A 25387-nucleotide genomic window follows, 5' to 3' on the forward strand; every position below is an offset into this window, starting at 1 on the left:
GCACACTATAAATCATACTACGTATCTTCAAAGATTTTACATATTGTCTCTAGCACAGGTGTAAGACTTCGAGGCTCTGGAAAATCAATTGCAACAGCAATGTCAGATGTGCCATGAGGAGGCCTCAGTTAAGCCACCAGCTCTGAATGCCGAGTTGTGCATCATACAGACAAGGCAGAAAGGGCTAAAAACACTTATATCGACTAAATTTGAGTCACAGCCTTGCAGTAGCATTTGCAGTTTCGATAGTTTGTCTAAGCCCATGGACACGGCAATGGTAATGACGTCCGAGGTTAGCGTGTCCTATTATTAGGCCACCCACCCCGGTTGGTTGCCAGATCGAGCCATGCGGGAAGGATGGGGTGCGCTCGGCGAGAGTAAGGCCAATTAGCCTTGAGAAGGATTTCGGCTGTTTTACTCAGGAAACTATTGACGCAGATTACAAGGAGGGCTGCGGGCTTGTGTGATTTGCGGGCGGTGCGCGATTAGGCGCATTGGCGCCATGCAGGGAACCATTCCAGGGTGTGAGACGATCAGTCGGGTTGCCAAGGATGTTGGTGCATGTGTTTTGAATAGATGAACAAGGAGTTTGCGTACCAATAAACGTGGTCTTCTATGTACGTTAGCTGTAGATCTCGCTTAGTACTCGATAGCCTGTACTGCTGAGTGTTATATTCTCAACACGAGCGCAACAATCGAGATTCAAATCCTAGGAGGATGTAACAATCCCGTGCAAAGAAGCATCGCGAGCTTACAGCCGAGCTCAAGGTCGGATGGATTATGCAGTGCATAAGGGGAACCCGGATTCTCAGATGCAATTGGCCGGCACAAGACGGTGCTGACATGACGGAGAGCTACCTGAAGCTTGCATTTCTGAGCTTGGCGGACGTGGAAAGATGATTCGTCTATCACTTGAGCAACTCATCGAAGGCTGAGGTGAGCCAAAGGAGTAACGCTACATCGCGGCAGTTTTCAGGGATTAGTTCGAAATAGGAATGGCATGATTCAGCTGTCAGAAACGGCTGAGGTCGGGTTCCATGCTGACGACCAGAGTCCCCAAGAAATAAACTAGACGATCCCTGGCTTGCCGAAGCCGGGCTGTTTGTATGCAGGGGCATGGCGTTTGGTGGAGTGCTCAAGGCGTTTTTCCTCTGATGAGGGCAAGGGTGAGCCGTCCCAGCTAGGGGATTGGGGCGGCTAGCGCTTGTGAGTAAGGGACATTCTGTAAGGGACGTATTCAGGTACGTACAGCCAAACCAGTTGCTGAGTCTGGGTTTGCTCCTCTCTAGAGAATAGGCCTGTGTCGTGTACGGAGGTAAGGTAAGGGTCCTTTGCTGAAACTCGGCTGCGATCACATCAGACTCTACCTATGTCATGTTCAGCCTTACACGCGAGTCAGGTTTCTTAACAGTGTAGGTAGATCAACATGTCGTCATGATGAGCTCGGGCCCAAACTGAAATATTACTGTACTTTATTACCTAAGGTATCTGATGCCATGAAACGAGATATTACCCTTGATCCAATCGCTCCTTCCTACATAATGACGATAACGGGGAAAGGGGGATGTGAATGGAAGGCAGGTTGGGCGAAACTGGCAAAGGAAACTGCACTAGCACATCCCGTCTGCCGCCATCAACCCGTCAGTGGCCTTGCCGTGCCTGTGCGTGCGCTGCTACTTGTAACTCAACCTCAACACCATCAACAACGGCCTCTCCTCTCACCCCTTTCCCTTTTCTGTCTTTCGCGACCTAGCAACCGCTTCTCTACATACATGATAGAATCATTAGTCTTCATCTTCATTCTCCTCCTGTGTTCTGTCTAGACCTTGTTGGGAATGCCCTCGTGTTCGATGATCGAGTCTCTTGATCCAGTATCACATCTACTCAGAAAATCATCAACAATACTCCTCGGAGTCAATCTTTCTCAACACAGCGTCTATTAGAGCATATACACAACGGCGTAAATCCCCTCGTCATCGCGATACACTCTCGTCGCCAGCGTCCAATATTCGATACGGTTGTCTGCTACAGCACACAATACGTGAAAATCCATCATGTTTTCTAACCTCATTGGTCACACTCGGGCCTTTCTCACTCACGGGAACTCTAATGATCACATCGGTACTGACGTTTGCGACTTCGATCAAACCCCTCCTCCAAGTTCACGCGCATCCGTGGACATGTCAAGAAGCGAGGATATGGGATCAGAGGCTATCAAAGAGTTAAAAACGAACCATGACTCGGCATCTCTTAGGCATCTGAAATCACCATTAACCGATTCAGAAGTTTCTAGCACAAATAAGCCGACACCTCTTGGGAAGACTCGGCAATCCACACCCTCGGCAGAAACAACAAATACACTGGGCGCTATACCTGGCCCCCCTTACCACAAAACTTCTTTTTCACAAGGCGGGATGACAATACAGCACAGTCCTTTAGAATCTTCGGTGGGAGGCCTGAATGATCACGAAGTTGAAGATGTTCGACGGACTACAGGGATTCTGTGCGCCGATAATGGCCTAACTTTAGAGTCATCACCAGGCGAGATCGGCCAGCGATCAACTTTGGAGCAGGACTCGCGTAGATCAAGGAGTATCTTATCGAACAAAGACTAGAAGTCACAGTCTCTTTCGGTGAAACTACGCCCAACCTTTGACCTCCTTCTGAGCGATTACAGAAATCGTCTAAAGATGTCAACTACTAAGGGAAGGGGGAAAACAGGGATAAACTGTCCTGGCGGAAGTGCTTCAAAAGATAAAAGGATAGATCCCCCAGGAAAATGTGCGGTCTTTTCGAACGCTTCAAGTGTAGGTGATCAGGATGCTAGACCCTTCTCATCGCTCAACACAGGCACATGCCTACCCAATATGGCGTCGTCAGACACAGAGCTGCATGGCTTATACGATCAAAACAACAGCTCTCCCGACGTGAATTGTCCAGAGTTATCTGTGCTGGAAGACCAGAGCTTATTAGCTACAAACATAAATAGACCAGTTCGAAGTCAATCCTCGGGGTCTATTATGAGCTGTTTATGGAAAAGCCAATGGCTCAAGCGACTATCGCGCACAGAAAAGTCAAACGATTCACAGCTTACCGAGCCTCAGCCTGGAATCAAACTAATCAGATCAGATGATCGACGTCCATCAGAGCCTGTTTTGCCAAGCAGCATGGCTCTGCGAAGAATGTCTGCCTGGTCGACTCTATCTGGCAAGTCTGATCCTGGAGTTGACGGGGTACTGATCAAGCGTGCATTCGGCGATCTCGAGAGGCTCCTCGATGAAGCCCTCTCCCTCGCCCTGGAGGTCGCGGACCATTCGGAAGCCGCAGCTCATGCTAGCCACCCTGCCGTGCCGAATGAGCATGGCACCGATTTTGTGGACGAATCAAACTTGACGACGGGCAACATCTCCCAAGAAAACGTCGAAGCATTTCCTATAGATGGAGTAGATGTGGCCTACACAGCGAGACCGGGCTGCAGACGTGCTGCCACTTACACTGCCATACCCAAACGCCCGCGGCTGGCCGATGTAGTTGAGAGCTATTCCGGAACCTATCAGGAGCTTCGAACAAGGACTCAGGTTGAACAAAGACAACAAAGTGGCACCTCACGACGTTCTTCACTCAGCAGGAAGTCCTGGAAATCTAACAAAGGGTTCAAAATGGATCGTAGACGGAGGCCGTTTATGCTGAAAGATCTCCGCAGCACAAGTGCCCTGCTTGATATTGGAGGAATGGACGTCAAAGGACAAACAACAGCTCACAAACGCTCGGCAGCTGTGAACGTTTCATCAGCCGTTCGAAGCGGGACCAGCCATGATGCTTTACCAGAACATAACATTGCTGGGAGAAGGCTGCATGGCGAACATGGCATCAATCTTCGAAAGCGATCGCACGTGAGTCTACGGGACATGCAAGGTTTCAACCTTCCAAAGTCGCACATCAGGCACCCGATTGCGAGAGACTAGTCACCCGTTCGCAAGCGATTTGTAGCCTCTACTGCCTGCTTGAGCACAGCGCTCATCGGGGTGCTACTTGGTATCTATACAGGCCTAGTCCCATCAATCCAGTATTATATCGTGGATCAATCACATGTCACTGTACACGGCAACACTGGTTGTTTCCTTGCCCTCGCTATTCCGTCCTTCTTTCTCTGGCCATTACCTCTACTCCACGGTCGGAAGCCGTATATAATGTCAAGTCTCATTATTGCAATGCCTCTTCTTTTTCCACAGGCAATTGCAGTCAGCAGCCCCAGGCTTACCAACACTGCGTCTTGGAGGGCAATGCTGTTGGCCTCTCGTACCCTAATGGGTGGCTCTTTGGGTTTTGCAACTATGAACTTTCACTCAGTTCTGACGGACCTTTTTGGAGCTTCGTTAATGTGTCAGCATCCCCATGAAGAGGTTGTCGATCATTTTGATGCAAGAAGACATGGTGGCGGTATGGGCATTTGGCTCGGTATCTGGACCTGGTGCTGGATTGGATCTCTTGGACTTGGTTTTCTCATTGGCGCAGCCATCATTGATAAACATTCGCCAGCATGGGGATTTTACATCAGCATTATGATGATTGCAGTTGTCTTGATTCTCAATGTGATTTGCCCTGAGGTCCGACGATCTGCATTCCGACGGTCGATTGCAGAAGTCCGAACAGGAGGGGACATCTCGCGTCGTCTGGCTCGAGGAGAAGTGATGATGCATCGAGTCAAGACAGGTCCAAAGTGGTGGGGACAGGAAGCATACCATGGCATTCGTCTATCTTTGGAGATGCTCGAACAACCTGGCTTCGCGGTTGTAGCGATATATGTCGCCTGGATTTATGCACAAGTCGTTCTTGTCATCATTCTGCTGGGCTCACTCGTATCTCGATTCTATCATCTCAGATCGCCATATGTCGGTCTTCATGTCGCCGCCGTTGCACTCGGCGCTCTACTTGCAATTCCTTTCCAAAAAGTCAGCATCTTCTCAAGATCTCGCAACAGAGAAAATAAAGTCAACCGGGATGTTCTGGGCCAAAAGATAGTGTGGTCTTCGCATCTAGTCCGCCGGGCCGTCTTTACTATTGCCCTTCCGATTGGCGGCGCCTGTTATGCTGCTGTTTCGTCAGGACCACCAATCAGTCCTGGGGTGCCAACCTTTTTTGCCTTATGTATAGGTTTTCTATCCTGCCTCGCCATTTCAGAATGCAACGGTCTCATCATGGAAACCTTCGATACATCGGATCTATCTCCCGGAATGGTTGGTCTCCACCGTGATCCCACAGGTCAAGACCAGTGTCGAACCAACTACTCCTCTTTCCCGAGAGTGACAGCAGGATTCGCTATGATACAATCCTTCTCATACATACTTGCGGCTGGTTCAACTGCGCTGGGCGGTCATGTAACGCGGAAGCTTGGCCAACAAGTTGCCACGAGCGTCGTAGCCGCGATACTCTTCTTGTTGACTGTCCTCTTGTTGCTTGTTCTTATCCGGTTCAAGAATGTGCTCATCATACCTCGTTCGAAATCAGAAGAGATGGAGAGGATTACCCAAGCACGTCGAAGGTCTTCGAAGCGCCGAGCTTCCATGCCCAATGACTTGCGGGCATTGATGGAAGAGGATCATGCCTGGCGGCCCACAATGATAGGAAACCCGATGGGCAAAAACCGCCGAATGAACGTATTGGAAATGGGTAACCTGACAAGGTGGCAAGATATTCGACGGAGGAATAAGCTCATCGATGCGGGTGTCCATCTCAATCGTGATACGTTGGATCAAGGTCTAGATGCTCTAGATGTTGCACTCGAAAATCATATTGATAACATGCGACAGAATGCATCTGGGTTCTTCAGACGAGGGAGCTTAAGAAAGCATGGAAGCCGTCTTCGTCGCAGCAACCAAAGCAGTGAACAGACATTTCATAACTTGGAACTGGACATGCTCGATCCAGCGGGAACGCCGAGCGAGTCATCGCAGCAACCTCGACAGTACGTCGAGAGAGAATGTGTTATGGGTCAAACAATCAAGGAGGAGAACAAGGACGAAGCCCAAGCTGGACCTAGCACATCGCCAAAAGACCATACCTGAAGGATAGGAAGTACATTATTGGGAAAGGGTGACCTATAGAATTAGAATGAATGTCTAGGTGTAGTATAGGTGCATGCAATAATTTCCACCCTAAATTCGTGTGCAGTCCCGAGGCATTTTCCCTCCATCTATGACTGTTGCTAATGCTCATTATAACTTCCAAATTCTTGGCTATTATACAAAATTGATATGTGACCTGATTCACGAAACAAAAGAACGATAGTGCATGTGTCGCCGAAATATCTATGTATCCATTTTATTGTACGTTCAAGACCAGGTCATCTCCTCGCCGTGTAGGGGTTAATGTCGGCTGCCAACGCAGCGACATAGGAAGGTTTGGTGGTGTTTTGTTTTGAGTATCACGATTCCACTTTGAAGCGCCAGTTTTGTCTGTACCGATAGCCATACCAGCGGCGCGATCCAAACCGACGCGCTTAGCCAGGAGTGAATCCTGGCTATCGGAGTGAGCAAGTGAAGGGTTCATTGAATGCGGGGGGCGGTAACTCTGGTATTGAGAGGGGTGTATTTGAGCCTGCTGTCCGGCAGGATAGGGTTGAAATGACTGGTAACCTCCTGTATTGCGGGGGTAATGTTGCTGGTTTGGCTGAGGCTGGAAGGAAGGGTACATATGTGGTTGTTGGTAGGGCTGCTGATGCGGGAATGTGCGTTGATAGGGCTGCAAAGGTTGCTGTTGCTGGAATGGCGGATATGTTGGGGGCATACGTTGTGTAGGCTGCCAAGGGTTTTGCTGCTGCTGCTGCTGATGGTTGTGGCGTTGTTGCTGGTGATTGTGTGAATGCAGTCTCTGGACTGGTTGCCAGGCTGCCTGTTGTTGACGAGGAGAAGGTTGAAACAAGGGAGGCCTCCGGTAAGGTTGATACTGCTGAGGCTGGGGCCCTGATGCAGAACGGCGATGCTGAGAGGTTTGACGAGACTGAAGAGGTTGAGGATATGGTGGGTCAAAGTAGAAGGGGGACGCCCGGATCTGATCATCTTTGACACTCGCTGGTTCTGTGGTCTCATCTGGCTCGGGAGAGGGCTCCACAATGCGCATTGTCGATGAAGCTGCCTGTGCGCCTGTGTTGTCGGCGGGCTGCATGCTCTGAACAGCTGATTGAGGTTTCTGTTGTGGTTGCGCATTCAGCTGCGCTTTTGACTGTAGTGCTGCGTAGTATGCACTAGGAGGCTGCATCAGACCCAAGGTCGGGCTTGGCTGCCCAGGAGGGCTGTAAACTACCTGTCGCGTAGGAGGGGCAGCTCGCGGGTTGACGCTGACACCAGGGTTGCCCATCTGGCTGGCACGTCGAGGGTCTCGTGGGGGGATCTGAGGCTGCTGCTGACGAGCTCGGACTGACTGGGGAGATTCAACAACAGGAGAGAGGCTGACTTGTTGTTCTGGTGCCACAGACGGAATACTTGAGGAGGACTCGGTTGAGGTGGTAATGATGGTGGCGCTACTACTGCTGGAATCTTCACGTGGTCGAGTCAGGGGCCTTGTCATGGAACGACGGTTGGAAGTGCTGCGTCTTGGATGGGACTGGGAAGAGAAGAAGGGGGAGGGATACTGCGGACGAGGTCCACCAGGTCTGGACGGTGCACCGCCAGGAATAATCTCAGCCGGAGGAGCAAGCGATCTGGTGCAGCTTCGTTCTGCACTGCTGAGGGGGGCGTTACCATTGTGAGGTGATCTTGGTGCTCCCTCTTGAGAAACCTTGGACTCCTGTGAGCCTCGAGCAATCACCGAGGCACGCTTTGGGTTTCCCAGAACCCAATTGCCGTATTGGTCGGCAACATAATAAGTTGTCGCTGAAAGGGGCGTTGTTGGTGGTCTCCAGACTTGAGTGTTGGCGTTTGGAGATATCGACGTACGGTCTTCCTCAAACTCCGTCACGTTACTCTCACGGTTGCTCATCCTTACAGCTGGTCCAGCCGGTTTCCCGGCTTGTGGTATTTGTAGTTTCAGCGGTGCGGGTGGTGTCGGCTTAGATCTTCCTGCCCAAGCAGCAGCAGCAAGTGTTGCTGGTGGTGGTGGTGGTGGTATTATTGAAGAGCTCTCATCTCGCGATGAATGTCCAGCATCTTGGCGCCTATCGTCAGCTTGCTCCGCGTGGAGAATAGGCAAGGGCTTTTCGTTGGTGTCTCCGGCAGATAGATCCGGTAGGGTCGGTTTCGCAGGGAGCAGCTTTGATAGTCGCCTCAGTGGAGATGTAGGCACCGCCGTGTTGCGGCTCAAGGGAGGAGGTGATAATGCTACACCAATGGCTTCAGGTTTAACACTCCTAAGGTTGGAAGTCGGCGGCGGTGGTGGGTGATTCGTAGGATCCAAATCAGGTCGCAGTTGGTGAACCATCCACGAATTATGTCCACCGTTGTCAGATCGATCTGGCTTATAACCCCAGGTGTCCCTCATAGGAAGAAAGCCAGTCTTGATCTGAGGATACTTTCTTCGTCTGTAGTATCTTGCCAATACAATAGCTCCAACAGCAACTCCCACTGCGGCGAGGACGCCGACTGAAATACCAGCGACCTGTTCAGTGGAAAGTTTGTCTGGATCATCACTGTCCTTATCTTTGCTTGCCCCACCAGCACCACCCTGTACGTCCGTGGTGGTCTCGGACTCTGAACTCGAAGTTGAGGTATATGTATAAGTCTCAAAAGTAGTGGGCTTAGTGAACGGAGGCTCCGTGATCGAGATGATATCTGAATCATCTGATGAATCAGTCGTAGAGTATTCTCTGGCCGTCGACCGTGTTGTTGAGCCAGCTGGTTTCGTCGATGGTCTTGGAATAACAGGGGGCGAGGATGTGTCAATAACCAACGTTGTCGGCAATGTACGAGCAGTGGTGGATGTATCCGGCCGTGAAGTGGTCTTGGTAGTCACTGAGGGAAAGGTCACAACTCCTCCCGTAGGAGCTAAAACTAATGTTGCCGTGATGGTGAGATAAGTAGGATGGACCGCGCCAGGTCTCCCGTTGCATATATCATATGCATTCTCGATGACTCGGTCTACTTCTGTGTAAGCAACACACTCTTTGTGTACTCCGTGGTTCGTAGTACTTACCACTGGCTTCGACTTTGGAGCAGTATCCAATGGATCGTTCAGCAGAAATACATTGCATTGCACCCTCACCAAGAGTGAATCCCGAGGCGCCCCTTCGAGAACACAGACAATCCAGCAGGGGTTTTCCAGTGCAAACATCCTGAGCATAATTGACGTTAAGAAAGGAGGCGAAGCATTCTCCGGCACAACTAGGGATGAAGCTCGAGAATTCGTTGGAGATATTAGTCGCGAGTACGACAGTTACACAAAAGATCAACCATGCCGGCACGAAGGAAAATGGCCAACTGGCCATTCTACAACGAAACATCTAGTAACGGAAATCAGCTCGAGCTTGAAGCAGGGCACGTTGGACAGGTGAACTCACCTAAAGAGAAGGGTATCCTATTAAAGGAGATGACCAGCATCTCAACGAAGTGGATTCATGAGCAGCCGTGACAAAATGGCAAAGGAACAAAGGGAAAAGAAAACCAAGGAGAAATTAGCTAGTGAGAGTTTGTACAAGCGGTCACAGAGGATATGACAGAGGAAAAGGACAAAGAGAAGAGAAAATGCGAAACACAGTCACAACGGCGGATGGATGAGTTAGGAAACAAGGGGGCATATGAAGACAAGACTGAACTGCGCATATGCAGCATACATACACATATCTCAGCAGCAGCAGCAGCAGCAGCAGCCGCCGCCTCCTCCTCCTCCTGCTGCTGCTGCTACATCACGCAAGCTGATCATGACATGTAAGGCCAGCGCTTGCTGGGCGTTGTCAGTCCTGCATCTGCAAGCCTCCTCCTCAGCTGCAAGGCCTCTCGAGGGCTATGGAACCGCCAGAGCGGGCCCTCGATTGCTCTCTGCGTCATTGTGGAAGAGGCTGGATCCGAGATATCCTGCTGCAAGTGCGTTCTATTTTTGCGCGCGTGCAATGCAGAGGCGGAATACTTGGACGATCCGAAACTCGACGGACGGTGTACGTTTTGTTTGGCGGTTAGAGTTCGAGCTATGACTGGCTGAGGCTTCTTGTAGCGCCGTTAGACGCGGGAGGGCCCTTTTGGGCGTCAGCGACTGACAGCCAACCACAGCCAGCCTCCCCAACTGGAAACATGATGACTGATCACGTGAAGCCATGTCCGTCCAATCACGGTGTTTGTATAGCCTCAGTTGGGGGCCTAGTATAAGGTAGGTAAGGCACCTACCTAGGTAGGTACTTGGGCCGCCCCAAGGTACTGTGCGTACTCCTTCTGCTGCAGATCGGCGACCTTTATTAAGCTTGATACTATACTGTAGATGTGATGACTACACCTTTCCACGCCTTGGCTGGTTTCGAAGTCAGTTGGGTGGTCATACGTGCACTTATCCTCTTAGGAGTTGCTCTGAAACGGTCACCTCCAGCCCAGCTGAAAGATCTTAGTGTCACTTCGTCTTGATTGTACGTGGATCTCTCGGTTCGTTGCGAGATCCTAAAGAAAATGTTGGGGCTCACCAAGAGACCTTATCCTTGTTTCAGTTCGGTTCAAATGGGCGTCTATGAATCAATCAAATAGTGATGTGACCCACAATGTCTTGGCCTCCATTCTTAATACATATCCTCATAGCCAAACGATCTAAGCACTATTATCACCTATAATGCTACCATGCCATAGATCTGTTGATATCATGTCTGCATTCATGTCCCCATCATGTAATCTGGGTGTTCTCATTACCGGCAATTTATTACCTCAGTAGCAGATTTGGTCAACTTTACGGATTATATTCGCATTGAAGATCTAGATTCTCTCCCACTTCAAGGCTCGTCAACCATCACAAAGGTCTCTTATCAAGTGCATCCTTGCCAGGCGTACCGTCATCAGAAACACCTCTGTGCGGTCACGATGCTCAAGCCGAATTGCCAGGCGAAAGATGGAAAGAGTTTCGTAAACGATAAAGATCAACAACAACCTTAGACGCCGACGCCGACAATAACACCTACAATAGAACCGCAAATCCGCCAGGGCACAGGAAGCTCCGAATACCACGAGGCCATCTCTTGTCTGTGTTGGATAAAAACGCCACATGTAATGCAGCTTCGCCCTCAGTCCCCACCAACCAAATGCTATACAAACATCAAATTCCTCTATTAACAATCTCACATGGCCATTTCAGCCTGCAACTTCCGAAGTTCGGCTTCCTCGTCATCCTCTTCGACTGCCTGCTTCTTGCTTGACACGGCTGTATAATATTAGTGTTTACACAAAAAAGAACCTGAGTAAGGGGACATACGCTCTTCCCTGGCCGGCGTGGGTAGCTTATGCACAGCATCTGACACGGGGACGGTGCCCGTCTTGAGCATCTGTTCGTCGAGCTGCTCCTGTTGTAGCTCATCCAGTTCGTTCTCCAGCTCATCCTCGTCGATCGGCTCGCCTAATGAGTTCGAGGTGATTGCGTTAACAATCTCGTCGCTCATTGCATTGTGCTCACGCAGTTCATCCCTGTGATTTCAGATTAGCCAAGAACACATCTCACACAAACTGGCATGAATAAGCCTGGTATCAACATACATCGTCGCATCAACCTTGTCCACCGTGAGACCTCCGTATATCTGCTTCATGGCCGCGTTGGCGTTGCTCATGGCTGCCAGAGTCTCCTTGTTGATATTGGCGGACTCGATCGAGTTGATCTGCTGCTCTAGTGTACCGATCTGTGCAACAGTTTGCTCGAGCGCGTGCTCGTGTGTCTTCTTGCGCCTCAAGGCCGCTTTGGCCGCTATCATATAGATCAGCATCTCTGCCCCGCATTACGAATCTCATGGATATGGTCACGTACCGTTCTTGTTGGTGCTCACATTCTTGCGTGCCGTAGCATCCTGCTCGTCGATCTGAGTCTGGAGATGTCTCTCGCGCTTCTGCAACATGTCAAGCTGCGCTCGCAGCCCGAGGATCGCATTCTTGGGCGTGTCCTTGCGTTTTTGGGCCGCGGCGCCACCAAACCAACCCCACATGATTACAGTTGCTGATCAGTCAAGATTGGGGAGAGATATGAGTTTTATGAAGGAAAAGGAGCGCGCGTCCTGTTCCTCTTGTTGAGCGATCTCGTCTTGCAGTGTCGGGGCAGAAAATGGCGTAATGAGTCTCGACTCAGTGTCTGGTAGTGGGGTCAGGCTCCAGGAGAATAAATCCACGGGGGCTACACAGGATATCGGAAGCTTCTAGTATTGGATGAATAAGAAGCGCGATATGTCCTGTAGGTTGTGCTGTTCGTTGTCGTCAGAGTCGCCGTCCTAGGTAGTGTAGAGTTAAAGGTAGCCTGCGGGACTCTTATCGTTGCCTGTGTGATGACGGCACCTAGGCCTTGCCCGCCATTTCCTCTTAATTGCATATTATGGGGCTGGCTGCTATAATTGCAAGATCGCTCAGGTCTCATGTGACGCAATATTCGAATAGCCAATCTCAACTACCCATGTCACTACAACCAAATATGAGGCTATTCGCAAGTGAGATGGGATACGTGGTAGATGAATCTTACCTTAGGTGTAATAGCTTGGTCTTTTAGTATGTTCATGCTTAAGTTCTTCTTCCGTGAAATGTCGCATATCCGCCTTTCGTCTCCGCACTTCTTAACAGACTAAAATTACAAAAAATACCTAGGTAATTACGTTCGTTAGCTCATGTTCAAGCATACCTACCTACTAGGTAGGCAGCCGATGAGAGATCCATTGGCTAACTATATTGGTCGTTATCGTCAGTGTATCCTCAACTCCAGAAAACGGCCCATATTATCTATATTACATCTGGCTCCCTCCCTCTATAAGGCTGCTCTTCCTAACACACATTACTACTGAGTCTTTATTGCATAGGGCGTTTCCTGACTGATAATAAGAAACCAGTTCTTCAATATTACAAAAAGCATCTGTTTCACTTTTAGCCTCTTCCTCCGATAAGTACCCCTAGCGTCCACATTGACCGTATTAAATACACGACAGATCGAGTCGAATCGAACGAAATAATTACTCGCTGAAGGATAATCTTTTGTTGCTCATTTCCAAGCTTAACTTGAAGCTGAACATCGACCGAGTGGTCTGGAAAAATGTTGGAAACGTTAACGGCGTAACGTCATGAGTCTGCGTGTATGGAGTGAGCTGGTCGAGAGTCGTCAGGTAGACGAGTTACGTCAAAAAAAAAAAAAACTCCACTTGCTCTTCAGAATTACGGTACTCATCATAAGTTACCACCCTTCTCTTGTGTATCGTAATGCCATACGATGTAGTTTGGGAGACCAATAACTTGATAGCCGGCACGCTTAGCCATCTTGGCAAAGCCTTCGGTCTCGGCCTGGTTTTCAAAAGCATACGCTGGAAAGTTGATGCCTAAAAACGATGTTAATTGCGACATTACGGAACTTGAAATACTGTGGCCACAAACCTGATCGATGAACGTCTGCCTTGACCAGAATGTTGACACCGCCAATACCATCCAGTTCAACCTCGACATCTTTGTTTTCGCGCCAATCCCCCATCTTGCACATGTATTCGCGCCCAGTGTCAAATTCCTTATAGCCTTCGACAATGACTGTGTCTTTGGGCAGGCTGTTGGCGAGCTTTCGGCCTTTGTCGGACTCGATCCATGAATTGTAGTCGACTGCGTTTGCAAATTAGTAATTCTCTGGTCATAGCTAGACTTGAGGGACCTACATCGACCTTCGATATCAACACCCTTCTCGAACCTGTGGAACCAAATGTCTCGGATGTGTCAGTGCCATGATGTCTCAGAATATCCTTGGGGGACCTACTGGGCACGAGAATATCTCTATCGTGCGCAACAAAATCTTCAATGATCCGTCTCGGTGCTTGTTCAATATCAACGTCACGCCAGTACACCCATGAGTGCTCTGGCTTCAGAGCTGTAGCCAAGAGGTAGTTTCTTGCCTTAGCCATGGCTTTGCGACGTGGCGCTTGTACCTCAAATCCATGTCTCTGCTCTGCATCCTGGCTGAGGTGAAAATGGAAATTCTTTTCGACAACAGTAATACTGTTGAATGGCACTTCGTCCTTCCGCTTTTGTAGGTGGTCAAGCTCGGAAGCAAGGATAGCGAGTGTATCGTCCTTCGAGTCAGATATTAAGAAAGCGAGATCGATCAGGCGGTGCGGGTAAGTGAGCTCTGCGATGAGTTTGAAGTAGTTCTTGAGGAAAGGGGCGGCGTCCTTGAGAGGTGTCAAGATCAATACTCGTTCGTTTCGGATGATGGCCTGTGGGCTCGAGGTGATCGGGTTCAGGTCGATGTGCTGGATCGAAGGAGATTCGACTTTTAGTGGTTTGTGATGGTTGAAGAGGACCGGTGTCTGCATGTGTGCATTCCATAGAGCATGTTCGTTCGGTGTCATTTCCATTGGTGACTTGTTTGGGCCCCAGCAACGAACACTGTTTCCATGTTAGTCAAGCTCCTCTACTCGAACCCAGTCGACGGTACAGACTTTTGTGGCCCAGGGGGTGGTGCTCGGAAAGTACGGTACAGCAGCATCACAATGCCAGTAACGCCTATTAGGAGAAGTAGTCGTGATCGTGTCAAATTGCTTCGCAATATTCTGCTTGGAGGCATTTGGGCCTTTGCGGCCTTCCAGCTCAGTCCACCACCAGGAAGAAGCATGGTGAATACCTTACTTCAGCAAGTCGTCCTCTCGCTGTATTCTCCGGGTAGGATAATCTGTAGCAGAGGCGATAACTGGCGCTGTTGTTGCAGCTGTGTTCACGTTTTGTCGTCAGCAACCACGTGAGGTCTTCCAAGGTTCGCTGTTCTTTCAATTCTCCTGTCGCAACGGCTCCGTCTAACAACCCTTTGATCCTGCTCAGTACCGCAGAGTCCTACGGCGGCTCCCGTGTAGTTTCGTGCTTGGGTAGACTACACCCTGATTCTGATACGCCTTTGTACAGGGGTTTTGCTGGCGGCTTTGAGGTTATTGCTGTCGCGTAAGGGGCCTAGCGTTACCAGAGCGGCTCAAAATATATAATGTTCGCATTAAGCAAAAATAGATGGTATGACCGAAAACGAGTGTGTGATGGTACTCTATTAAGAATTGGTGAAGTCGACAGGTATCGGTTGTAAGAATCCAGGTAGGAAAAGTAAATCAAAAAGCACTGTTGACATGACATTAATCCACGTTGCGATAGCTCGGATCAGGACCTTGACTTTCGTTGGCTCGACACGACAGTCCGGGTTGTGGCCGGGACAGGGTCCCTACCTAGAGCGTTCCAGCCCGACCTTCCAGGCACTCCACTGGCCCGCTGTAAGCTCCATCCTTCAGTGGTTTCAGCGGCAGATAGCCCTTATCGAAGCGACTGCCGTGTGGGTGGGTGGAAAGGCTAACGTCAGCGACGGATATATGCTTACCCTAGAGATTGCTCCGAAGAACTCGTGGCTATGGGTCTTTTTGAATAGATGTTAATCTTCCTCTTCTCCTTCTGCCTCTTCCCGTCGTCTTCTGTTGACCTTTGGAACGAATCGCGTTGTATGTCGGCGGTGCGTGATACCGCGCTACAAGCGAGGGAGACTTCGCATCACCTCGCACCCGCTGTTTATATACAATGTTACGTCTCTGTCTGGTCTTTCAACTGACTAATATGTAACAGAACCCTCTACGGATTTACTGGGGCAGATGCAAGCTTGTACTAAGAAATGATAGAAATCTGGTTAAAAATCTAGGTTGAACAAGACATTTAGAAAGAGAAGACATAGATACAGGTTACAAATCCATACCTACTTAGGTACCTTAACCTAACTAATCGCCTGTCCGTTGTCTTAATCGTGGAGGTAATGGAAGGTACCTTATTCAAATCGTGGTGTTATTGGCTCCAAACACGCTAAGAGATCGACCAATGACATAAGACAGGTCGCATCTCCCAAGGACTCATGAACGTGAATAAGCAAAAGACTGACACTTTTGTCAACAGGAATACCTGCCAATTTCTAGAAGAAAAACGCTCTACTACGCCGGAGGCTACTTGTGAGTAGCGGTGCATCTACCGTGAGCCGGATTGTGTTATGTCCACGTTGCTCTTACGACGTCATACCTCCCTGGCTTTGCAGCAATTCACATCATATTCACAAATACTCGGAACAAGGATAGGACTCAGTTCGACGCACATCATGGTCACCACAAGGCGATCCTCACGCATCAGCGCCCAGCCTGCTTCCATGAAGGAGTCACTGGAGAAACCAAGATCGACGGCGGCAGGTCGGAAGCGTAAAGCAGCTGCAGTTGAGGACGAACCCGAAGCACCTTCAACACCACCCCCAAGGAAGCGAGCACAAGACGAACCTGCAATATCAGCTGTTCCGCCACCAAAGACACCAACGCCTGCTGCTGCTGGGCTCTTTGCTGAGCCGACTTGCATCACCAAGAAGCCTCGTACTGCGGCCGTTACACGACTTGCAAACCCCAGGCTGACAAACGCAACACTACTCTCACCAGAGACGTCACGTCTTGTTACCTCACGGGACATTGATAATTTATCGCCCAGCAAGGCACCCCAGGCCAAGACGACAACAGAGAATCTCCTTAAAGAGGCATGCGACTATCTGGTCACAGTTGATCCTCGCATGAAACCTCTTGTAGAGAGCCACCACTGCAGAGTTTTCTCACCAGAGGGACTGGCAGAGAAGATAGACCCATTTGAGAACCTCTCCAGTGGCATCATTAGCCAGCAGGTATCAGGAGCTGCAGCCAAGTCTATAAAGGCCAAGTTTCTCACATTGTTCGAGGAGCAACCAGGAAACCGATTCCCTCACCCCTCCCAGGTGGCTTCCAAGTCGATCGACGAGCTCCGTACAGCAGGTCTATCGCAACGCAAAGCCGAGTACATCAAAGGTCTCGCAGAAAAGTTCGTCAGTGGAGAACTTAGTGCTCAAATGCTCCATGATGCTTCGGATGCAGAGGTCATGGAAAAGCTGATTGCCGTGAGAGGCCTTGGGAAGTGGTCCGTTGAGATGTTTGCATGCTTCGGGCTCAAAAGGATGGACGTCTTTTCACTCGGTGATCTAGGCGTTCAGAGAGGTATGGCTGCATTCGTGGGGCGTGATATTGCCAAGCTAAAGGCCAAAGGCGGTGGTAAATGGAAGTACATGTCGGAGCAGGATATGACTGAGCTGTCGATTAAGTTCTCGCCATATCGAAGTCTCTTCATGTGGTATATGTGGCGAGTCGAGGAGACCGATATCAGTACAATGGAATAAACTTTAGTTGCTGGGGCGGTAGGTGTTTGTTGTTGTTGTGCCTAGCAGACAAAGATCCCACATTGTGTTGATCGGATACGGTACACTTCCGCGGTTACTACTGCGAGTGGTGATGTCACACTACAGATTCAATGCAAATATTTATGTACTATAGCTGTCCTCTGTCTGGACCCGGTGAGTAAGGTCCGACGTACGCGTCTAACAATACATAATCGGTTTCTCGTACTGCAATGAGTTGGTGAGGCCTTGTCGTCTACAGAGCATATCTCTTATTGCTGTTCAAGGATCACGGCAGCAAACATAATTGGCTGAACTTGCACAAAGGACATGATTCGCCATCGGCGATCAGCTCCAGGGGAGGCCTGCTTTTGTGGATTCACCCATAACGGCGCGAAGACGGCGCCACGAATCGACCAAAGACGCCGCTGCCGAGACCGTAGCGGGCCTCGATGCATCCTAACATCTTAGTAGCTTGGAACATCGTGAAGGTTTGCCCCCCCTCAAAAAAACAAAAAACAAAATAAAAAACCACCAAAAAAACAAAACAAAAAACAATGATAGTGAGGATGCCATGTAGGTACGATGTATCAGACAAGACGCATGAATACGTGTCCGACGAACAACGAACTCGACATTAGCTCGCAGATCGCGAGAGTTAAATGGGGCCAATGTGATAATTTAACCTCTACGGAGTAAGGCCCATAAATGAAAGTCTTGTGCAACCACTTCGCAAATCGTCGAGTCTTTGCAAGGTCTGGGCAGATATTGAAGCGGGAAGTAGGAAGATGCTTGGTTAGTGACGGAGCCGATCCCACACAAGCTGCAGGCTTGGCTGTCTGAGTGTGGAGAGTGTAACGCGTCAAGGGGCGACGGATAACTTCGATTTAGGTACATATATGTACATGCTTCGATGGAATGCGTCCGTCGTGGCCTCTTTGGACAGCGAAAGATTCAACCGAGTGGCCAACGGGAGGAAATCTGGGCATATCTGATCTAAATTAGTGTCCACACGTGGGTATGTAGTGCCATTCATAGCCGTGTACCCTCAGCTGATAACAGTTTTTTCCTCCCCTCCCATGGTTCGGAAAGATCTTCGAGGTTGGGATTTTTGACGAGGCTCATGAACCCTGAAAAGCCATTGTCTGAGATACAGAGAAGATAGACATGCCCAATATGCTCTGGTGTGTTGTTTTGACTACCTGGATGATGATTTTAATCAAGATCATCTTCAATGGATACCTGGAGTCCGTGAAACTGAAAGATAACCAAAGCCATGGCCACTGTGACATGGCATAAAAACAAATCAGGGGCGAATTTCGGTTAAAGGACGGTGCGAGAAAAAAAAAAGTCCATTTTAAGATCGTAACCTTGGATCTATCCGCGGCATGTGCCCCAGCCCCCAGCACATTTGTATGAGTGACAATCCACTGAGATAAAGAAGGGCTGGGCAGGCTGGGATCAAACACAGGACTACCACATCACTTGAGACTGATGTTAAAGGGGAAAGACAAAAAGAAAAAAGACAAAGAGGCACATGGACCCCGGCGACAGTGACGGCCGCGTTCCATATTAGTTGTCCGAGACTCCGAATACTGAAGAGATATGATAAAGGAAAGGGAAGTGAGTGCGCGAAGTGGAATGATGATAGCAATATCCGTAAAGGGAGAAGAAGTATTGGGCTTTGTTATCCCCGGAACCTCCGGAAGTTTCGATGCCGAGAAAAGTCGTATCGTAATGTCAATAGCAATAAGATTTCAGACCTTGAGTGGTGTTTATGCCCGGTGACTCTGATGAATGATTCCTCAATCACTTGGGTCTGATATCGATCAACGAGTTCGCTTTAATACTCATGTCATTAAGATAGGCTCGTGTTCGCTCGGTTGAATGATTGTCATATCTGTAACTGGACTCTGTCCTACCCTTATGCCAGGCATACAGCATTTCTCGCCCTTGACAGATCGGCTGTGTAACCTTTGCCTCCGACTGGCATCATAGGTGATTTGTCTCGTGGAAATGATGACGTCTCAGCAGAAGAAAGGAATTGAAGATGGAGAATCCAGGCCCAGCCTGGATCGTGAAATCATATGTAAATGAAGACAAATGGAACAAGATGAGTTTGACAAGGAAGGCGGTGCAATGTCTCCGTCTGTTAGCGAATACTTGCTAAGGGGGTGCCCTTGCTGGGTAATGACACTATGGAGTCGATCGATTGGAAGGTATTTTACTATCAACGGGTTGAAAGACATGGGAGTTTAGGGCCCCTGCTAGTAGATGCGAAAAGTGGATGCTCTGAGCAGCGTCCGTAGCTGAATGGGGTGCAAATCTCGCCTGCATGCGATGCGATGGAATTAGAGGCACAAAGCTTGAGATTGTAGCTAATTTTGGTGTTGAGATTGTCAGGGAATAACAAGGACAATCTGCTTTATGTACATATACCAGAGTGAGTCTACAAAGAGAATCATGCGCAAATATGCCTCCTCGAGAATGATTGTCTACTATGAAAGAAGACTACCTAGAAGGATAAGTGAAGAAATCCATTCAAAGCTGGATATACCTACTATAGGTATTCAGTAATGCGCTTGGAGTGGCTATGAGCCGCGGTGCCTGGTAGAGCCCGCTAATGCATGCAACGCAGTTAAAGTCAAAGAGGCAGAAGAAGGCATGTATCCACTAATTTCCTCTTTGGGGGATGTTGATTGTTTTGGTTGCTGGCCAAGCAGACTGAAGCAGACTGGAGGGCAGATAGTGCTGTCATGATTGTTGCATCTAGCTCTGCTTACGCGGCCATTGGGCTTTTTGTGAAGCCGGAGGTTGGTATCAATGCGAGCGCATAAGGTCTTGGCTCGAGAATACAGGCAGAAAAAGAACCTACATTGCCTCAAACTAGGACAGATTGAAAACAAAAAAAACCTTTCAATGCATTAGCTAGCGTCTTGATAGTTCCGTGGTGGTCACTGGTCGGTGTCAATACTAATTCACGTCGTGTTGAGCAGTGCACTGATAGTAGTCTGATATGATACATACAGTAACGGATGAGGCGTAACCAAGTCAGTGGGCCCATGTCTCTGAACCATTAGCAGGAGATTAGTACCTATGCCGTTTATCCCTAGGTATTAGCCATTTCTCACACCTGGTCAATGGATCCGTCGCACCCGTCCAGTCCATACTGGAGTCTAGAGTCCAGCTCGCCCTGGCATCGCCTTGGGCCGGTACTGGTTCCTTTTTGGTCTTCAGTGTCTGAGTGCCCCTGGGAGAATGGGCCCCGAAGCTGGTGATTGACCTGTCAGTGCCCTGCCTTTGTCCATCAAGTTAGGTTTTGCCATCCAACTCGGAACCCACCCTGGTAGCTCCCCTGGAGCCCCATGCCCCATGCCCAATGCAGGCGGCGCCGAATTCCCACCGTGCACTCATCTCGGTCGACCATCTTTCATCTCCTCCCTCCCGTCTCCTCCTCTCTTTTTCTCTCGCTCCTTCGAACCTCTTCTTTCCTCTCCTCGTCGGTAATATTCTCGTCCAGTTTTTCTCTTCACGCCACTCGTTTTTCGTCAGGCTATACTCTGCCAGACTTTGTCTAGTTCTAGGAATATTCTTGCAGTTCCGTGATATATCAGTCGTTCGCCGAGAAACTCCCAAGGATTTCAAGAATCAACACCATCCAACAAAATCACAGGATCCTTTCCCCTTACAAATTAGGTACGTACGTACGAACGTTCATCGCTCGGTCGACTGGGCTCGATCCATTGTGAGAGAGATGCTTGCCGAGACGCGCATTTACTTGGCTTGTGCTCCTTGATTGGTTTCAACCGTTCCGTCCCGTCTTTCTTGCCGTCTTGTTTTCTTTCTTTCTTTCTTCTTCACCTGCCTCGAGATAATCTTTCTGTACGCTCTTGCTTCTCCATTCACTTTGCGATTTGGTCATTTCTGCCTACCTACGGTTTGGCTGGACGCATCTCCTCCTCCTCCCCTCCACCTCACGCATTCCTTCCAGGTTGGTTGCCATTGAACATCCCTTTTCCTGCCAAAAAGGGGCCTTGCTATCGAGCACCGACATCTACACGACATTGTATTGCAGTTGCTCGCTTTGACACCATTCATCATCAGCATTGCTTCTTTCGAGGCGGCTCTACTTTGGACCGGCATTCATATGAACCACTGTCACAGATCAGCCCGCAGTCTTCTTCACGCACCCGTGTATAGTCAACGTTATCTAATTGCTTGTTTATTCAGATCATAATGCATTCCGTTAAGGTCCTCTCGGTCATTGCGGCCCTCGGTGTCTCTGCCGTCTCTGGTGGGTAAAATCAGATGCACAATCTTGGATATCCTACTGACATCAATCTTGTCTAGCTGCCACTTGTACCAAGGACATCAAGATCACCGAACCTACACAAGTCATCAGCTGTGATGTTGTTGACGCCGATGTCATCATTGACAAGTCTGTTTCTGGTGCCGTTGTCATCAACGGCCCCAAGCAGATCAAGGGTAACTTCCAGGCCAAGAACGCTGGAGACCTTATCTCTCTCTCCAGCACCACTATCAATTCCATCACTGGAACGTTCGAGCTCAACAACCTCGAGGCCCTCAACAACCTCGAATTCTCTTCACTCCAGAGCCTGGGCGAGCTTAGCTTCATCAAGCTTCCCCGACTCGGCGAGCTGAACTTCGGTACCGAAGGCGTTACTAAGATCAAGAGCATTCGAATCACCGACACTTTCATCAGTGATCTTAGCGGTCTCAGCGTCGCCAGTGTCGAGAGTTTCCAAATTGACAACAACCGAAAGATGAACGCTTTCAACTCCGATCTCGTTAACGTTACCACCCAGCTCCTGATCTTCGACAATGGCAACGACGTTATGGAAATTACCATGAACAAACTCGAGACTGCTGCCGAGATCCAAATTTCTAGCGCCAAGTCCTTCAAGGTTCCTGCTCTCCAGGAGGTGACCAAGAGCTTGAAGCTGAACGCCAACCCCGAGCTCAAGTCTTTCTCCGCCCCCAACCTGACCACGATCACGGAGACACTGTCTCTTGTCGACATGAACAAGCTCACCAACGTTTCCTTCCCCGCTCTGGAGGAGATTGGCGGCGGTTTCACCATCCAGAACAACACCAAGCTTGAGGCTATTGATGATTTCCCCAAGCTTGAGAAGGTCACCGGTGGTGTTGCCCTCCGAGGCAGCTTCGAGAAGTGAGTAAAACCTCTCTAGCATACAGCAATTCCAAGTCTAATGAGTGATCCCAGGGTGGAACTTCCCAAGCTTGACCAAGTTAGTGGCAGTGTCGTTGTTTCCTCGACCACCGATATCAAGGAGTTCTGTGACTACTTCGACAACCTCAAGAAGGACAAGAAGATCGATGGTGAGGAGAAGTGCACATCTAACAACAAAGAGGCCAACGAGGGCAAGGACGGTGGTGAGGAGAGCGACGGCTCTTCCGAGAGCAACAACAGTGACGACAAGGAGGATGCTGCTGGCATTGTCAGCGTCAACATGGCTGTTCTTGCTCTTGCCGGTGTTGCTGCCGTTGCCCAGCTCTTTTAAGCACGGAGATGAAGATTGCTGGATTTTCTCTTAAAGGCGTCATTATCGCCGTCATCATGTTTCCTGACTTTTCTCTACGACATATTGTGCTTGGTCATGGGGCACAAAATGCTTTTCATGGGGTGGGGTAACTGCGTGTAAAGGATAACCTGTTAGAGCTTAATAATCGATTGTATTTGGACTTTATTCTTGAGGTCATGTTCGCCGAGCCTTGACAATTGACATTTCTCTTAACTCATCATATCAAGATGTTTAGTCCGTGATAAGCGCTTCTTTATTTTGACCATCATGAATCTTTTCGGTCTGCAACTAATATCAAGCATTGCCAAGTTGCAGGTCCATGATGAATATAAATCCTTCTCTATCCACCTAGTTGCCAACGGCTCTTGACATTTGGGGGTTAACCTGGTTAAATTATGAGTGAAATGTGCTTTCCATCTATGCATCTTCTAACTTTGTCCCTCCTAAGGAATATGACACTCAAGACAACACCAACGCCTGAGAAGGGGTGGGCTACACGAGTATATTTACTGGAATATTGTTTCATGCTGAAAGCCAACTCTGGTTGGGTAAAGTCGCTTCCTTCAAACCTATGACGGGTATATCTCCATATTGATAATACTTCAGTATAATGATTGTTTCTGCCCCTTAATCTTTGCTTCTGTCACACGGTCTAGCCTTGACCTGTCGTAAGAAGCACTCTTTTTAGTGATACTTACCCTGCTCAAACTTTTCTGTATCGAAGAATTCGGGGACTATTGTATTACCATTGAATACACGACCATCTAGTTCATTGACTGCCTATATGGGTTGTCAGCTGTTTGCTGTTGTGAAAGATGAAACAGGATATTTACCCGAAGGGCTGAAACTTGATTTGTGAACTTGATAAACACTCTGCGACTTTCCTGGTCAATGTATAGTCTCTCCACGCGCCCGTACTGTATCTTTGTTAATTATACCATGCCTAAAGAAGGACATAACTTTCACAAACCTTTTCTCCACACTCTTCTCCGATCTCTTGTCCCAAACCTCCTGCAATCTCCTCCTCGAGATTCGGCATGTTCTCAAGCATATTGCGCAGTACTATGACATCACTCATAGCACCAAACTTGCCTGTGTTTTCCTCTTTGCGCTTCCCACCAACGATCTTACCCTTACCACCTGGCTCGGCCCATCCTCCGCCATCTGCGTCGGCTTTCTTCCGCCGCTTCTCAACTTGAACACGCAAAGGGTTGACAATTCCTGACTCATCAGCACCAAGGCCACTGCCCTTTGTCCATCCATATTTGCTCATCAATCGATGGGCAAAACCAAACTGGCCTGGACGGCTTGACCGAGCCTGAGCATCATCACCAGGTTGTTCCGGAAGACTGGACCCAAGAGCTGGCGGCGGAGAATACGCATCGTCATCGACATTATCCTCTGTTCCGTCTTCGTCGTCATGTGGCTTTGAATATCTTACGGGAGCGCGTGATATGGTCGCGGAATTGGAAGGCTGAGAGGGTGATGCTTCTGCAGCAGGCGGAGGAGCGTCCCCTTGAGATGTAGCTACACGGCGAGCAAATGCATCGTCCCCACTAACATCGCCTGGAGTTGGTCCTGCTGGGGGTGATTGAGGCGGTGGTGGTACGAAAGCATATGACGAAGGTGGAGCAAACTGATCTGATACAGGTAAGAATTTAACTAAGAGGTTGTTCGTAGTGAACTCACTTGAAGGAACATGCCGGGTTTGTTCATCCTCGTCCTCGTCTGAGAGGTCGCTTTCGTCGCGTTCACGCCGGTGCCTATAAAGCAAGGCTTTCCAATCTCTGACCTCTTGGACTTTCTCATCACTATGCAGGTACTCTTCAACATTAGTTGGCCGTGTAGGGTCGTAAATATCGTCCCAGTTCGCCTCAAATTCCTCTTGTTGTCTCTTTTTCTTCTTCTTGCGACCGCCACGCTGACGCTTTTCACCCATACCATACATCCACTCATCTTCCTCAGTTGCGGCCCAGTCTGCAAGCGTAGTCTTCGGTTGCACAGGAGCGAGAGGAGCAGGATTCACAGCCTGCTTAGATACAGCTGGCTTGGGGAATGCTGGCTTTGGCTTGGCTTGCTTCACCTGTGGACGACGTATAGGTTGAAAGCGAAGGGCGGGATCAATGGGCTTCTTGACGGTAATGTCTGCAGATGTGTCTTCTGTTTGGCTGTACAGAACAGGGGCTGAAGATATTGTCGCTGAGGTTGAAGGCGTATCATTGGGATCCAGCAGGTTCTCGTAGAGAGATAGCCCTCCTTGAGGTGGCGGCGGTGGAGCTGCCATTGTTGTTATTCAGGACTATTGTATGATGTATGGAGCTATGAAAGCTTCATGAGCTGAGTCTTGATATTTCCTAGTCCATGAGATGGTTGCGTAAGTTGAGTCTCGAGCTTTATGCCGAAGTTATCTTGATTTATATAACTGTATGAGTCTGGATTAGATCCACAGTTGGTGTGAGAGCAAATGCGCCGGGTAATTAGCGGTTGTCGCCCACATTATAAGTTACAGG

The 25387-nt window shown here is 49.2% G+C and overlaps 8 protein-coding genes across 14 annotated transcripts; 4 read left to right on the forward strand and 4 right to left on the reverse strand.

The window, feature by feature from the left end:
* Positions 1–1525: 1525 nt before the first annotated feature.
* FVEG_15134 (hypothetical protein) lies at positions 1526–2615 on the forward strand (the record flags this gene model as incomplete). The annotated part of the gene is made up of 1 exon (XM_018904242.1): positions 1526–2615. Exon 1 carries the CDS (start codon positions 2055–2057, stop codon positions 2613–2615), a length of 561 nt encoding a protein of 186 aa, XP_018746610.1. The 5' UTR covers positions 1526–2054.
* A 322-nt stretch (positions 2616–2937) lies between these two features.
* Positions 2938–6154, forward strand: FVEG_02816 (hypothetical protein). The gene is made up of 2 exons (XM_018890316.1): positions 2938–3893; positions 4233–6154. Exons 1-2 carry the CDS (start codon positions 3021–3023, stop codon positions 6063–6065), a joined length of 2706 nt encoding a protein of 901 aa, XP_018746609.1. The 5' UTR covers positions 2938–3020; the 3' UTR covers positions 6066–6154.
* Positions 6059–10133, reverse strand: FVEG_15133 (hypothetical protein). Its single transcript, XM_018904241.1, has 3 exons — positions 9491–10133; positions 9127–9433; positions 6059–9071 (listed from the first exon to the last, which is right to left on the reverse strand). Exons 2-3 carry the CDS (start codon positions 9431–9433, stop codon positions 6322–6324), a joined length of 3057 nt encoding a protein of 1018 aa, XP_018746608.1. The 5' UTR covers positions 9491–10133; the 3' UTR covers positions 6059–6321.
* Positions 10134–10721: 588 nt separating this feature from the next.
* FVEG_02814 (vacuolar-sorting protein SNF7) lies at positions 10722–12424 on the reverse strand. Its single transcript, XM_018890315.1, has 4 exons — positions 11917–12424; positions 11652–11856; positions 11374–11582; positions 10722–11322 (listed from the first exon to the last, which is right to left on the reverse strand). The coding sequence occupies exons 1-4, from the start codon at positions 12089–12091 to the stop codon at positions 11240–11242; spliced, it is 672 nt and encodes a 223-aa protein (XP_018746607.1). The 5' UTR covers positions 12092–12424; the 3' UTR covers positions 10722–11239.
* Positions 12425–12617: 193 nt separating this feature from the next.
* FVEG_02813 (mannan polymerase II complex ANP1 subunit) lies at positions 12618–15255 on the reverse strand. Of its 2 annotated transcripts, XM_018890314.1 has the most exons (6): positions 14561–15235; positions 13879–14507; positions 13781–13828; positions 13512–13727; positions 13287–13456; positions 12694–13168 (listed from the first exon to the last, which is right to left on the reverse strand). In XM_018890314.1, exons 1-5 carry the CDS (start codon positions 14731–14733, stop codon positions 13308–13310), a joined length of 1215 nt encoding a protein of 404 aa, XP_018746606.1. In that variant the 5' UTR covers positions 14734–15235; the 3' UTR covers positions 12694–13168; positions 13287–13307. The 2 variants fall into 2 exon arrangements, with proteins under 2 accessions (XP_018746605.1, XP_018746606.1); XM_018890313.1 differs by having other exon boundaries at positions 12618–13456; positions 14561–15255.
* A 722-nt stretch (positions 15256–15977) lies between these two features.
* FVEG_02812 (DNA-3-methyladenine glycosylase II) lies at positions 15978–19076 on the forward strand. 3 transcript variants are annotated; one of them, XM_018890310.1, is made up of 2 exons: positions 15978–18331; positions 18376–19076. In XM_018890310.1, exon 1 carries the CDS (start codon positions 16126–16128, stop codon positions 17314–17316), a length of 1191 nt encoding a protein of 396 aa, XP_018746602.1. In that variant the 5' UTR covers positions 15978–16125; the 3' UTR covers positions 17317–18331; positions 18376–19076. The 3 variants fall into 3 exon arrangements, with proteins under 3 accessions (XP_018746602.1, XP_018746603.1, XP_018746604.1); XM_018890311.1 differs by having other exon boundaries at positions 18406–19076; XM_018890312.1 differs by having other exon boundaries at positions 16022–17137; positions 17186–19076.
* Positions 19077–20545: 1469 nt separating this feature from the next.
* Positions 20546–23251, forward strand: FVEG_02811 (hypothetical protein). Of its 3 annotated transcripts, none has more exons than XM_018890307.1 (4): positions 20546–21009; positions 21544–21607; positions 21664–22504; positions 22559–23251. In XM_018890307.1, exons 2-4 carry the CDS (start codon positions 21550–21552, stop codon positions 22854–22856), a joined length of 1197 nt encoding a protein of 398 aa, XP_018746599.1. In that variant the 5' UTR covers positions 20546–21009; positions 21544–21549; the 3' UTR covers positions 22857–23251. The 3 variants fall into 3 exon arrangements, with proteins under 3 accessions (XP_018746599.1, XP_018746601.1, XP_018746600.1); XM_018890309.1 differs by having other exon boundaries at positions 20978–21304; positions 22559–23098; XM_018890308.1 differs by having other exon boundaries at positions 20978–21607; positions 22559–23098.
* Positions 23113–25320, reverse strand: FVEG_02810 (hypothetical protein). Of its 2 annotated transcripts, none has more exons than XM_018890305.1 (4): positions 24567–25320; positions 23848–24518; positions 23711–23794; positions 23113–23657 (listed from the first exon to the last, which is right to left on the reverse strand). In XM_018890305.1, the coding sequence occupies exons 1-4, from the start codon at positions 25159–25161 to the stop codon at positions 23562–23564; spliced, it is 1446 nt and encodes a 481-aa protein (XP_018746597.1). In that variant the 5' UTR covers positions 25162–25320; the 3' UTR covers positions 23113–23561. The 2 variants fall into 2 exon arrangements, with proteins under 2 accessions (XP_018746597.1, XP_018746598.1); XM_018890306.1 differs by having other exon boundaries at positions 23848–24513; positions 24567–25318.
* Positions 25321–25387: the final 67 nt, after the last annotated feature.

This window comes from Fusarium verticillioides, chromosome 5, assembly GCF_000149555.1.
Source record: "Fusarium verticillioides 7600 chromosome 5, whole genome shotgun sequence".
Taxonomy (NCBI): domain Eukaryota; kingdom Fungi; phylum Ascomycota; class Sordariomycetes; order Hypocreales; family Nectriaceae; genus Fusarium; species Fusarium verticillioides.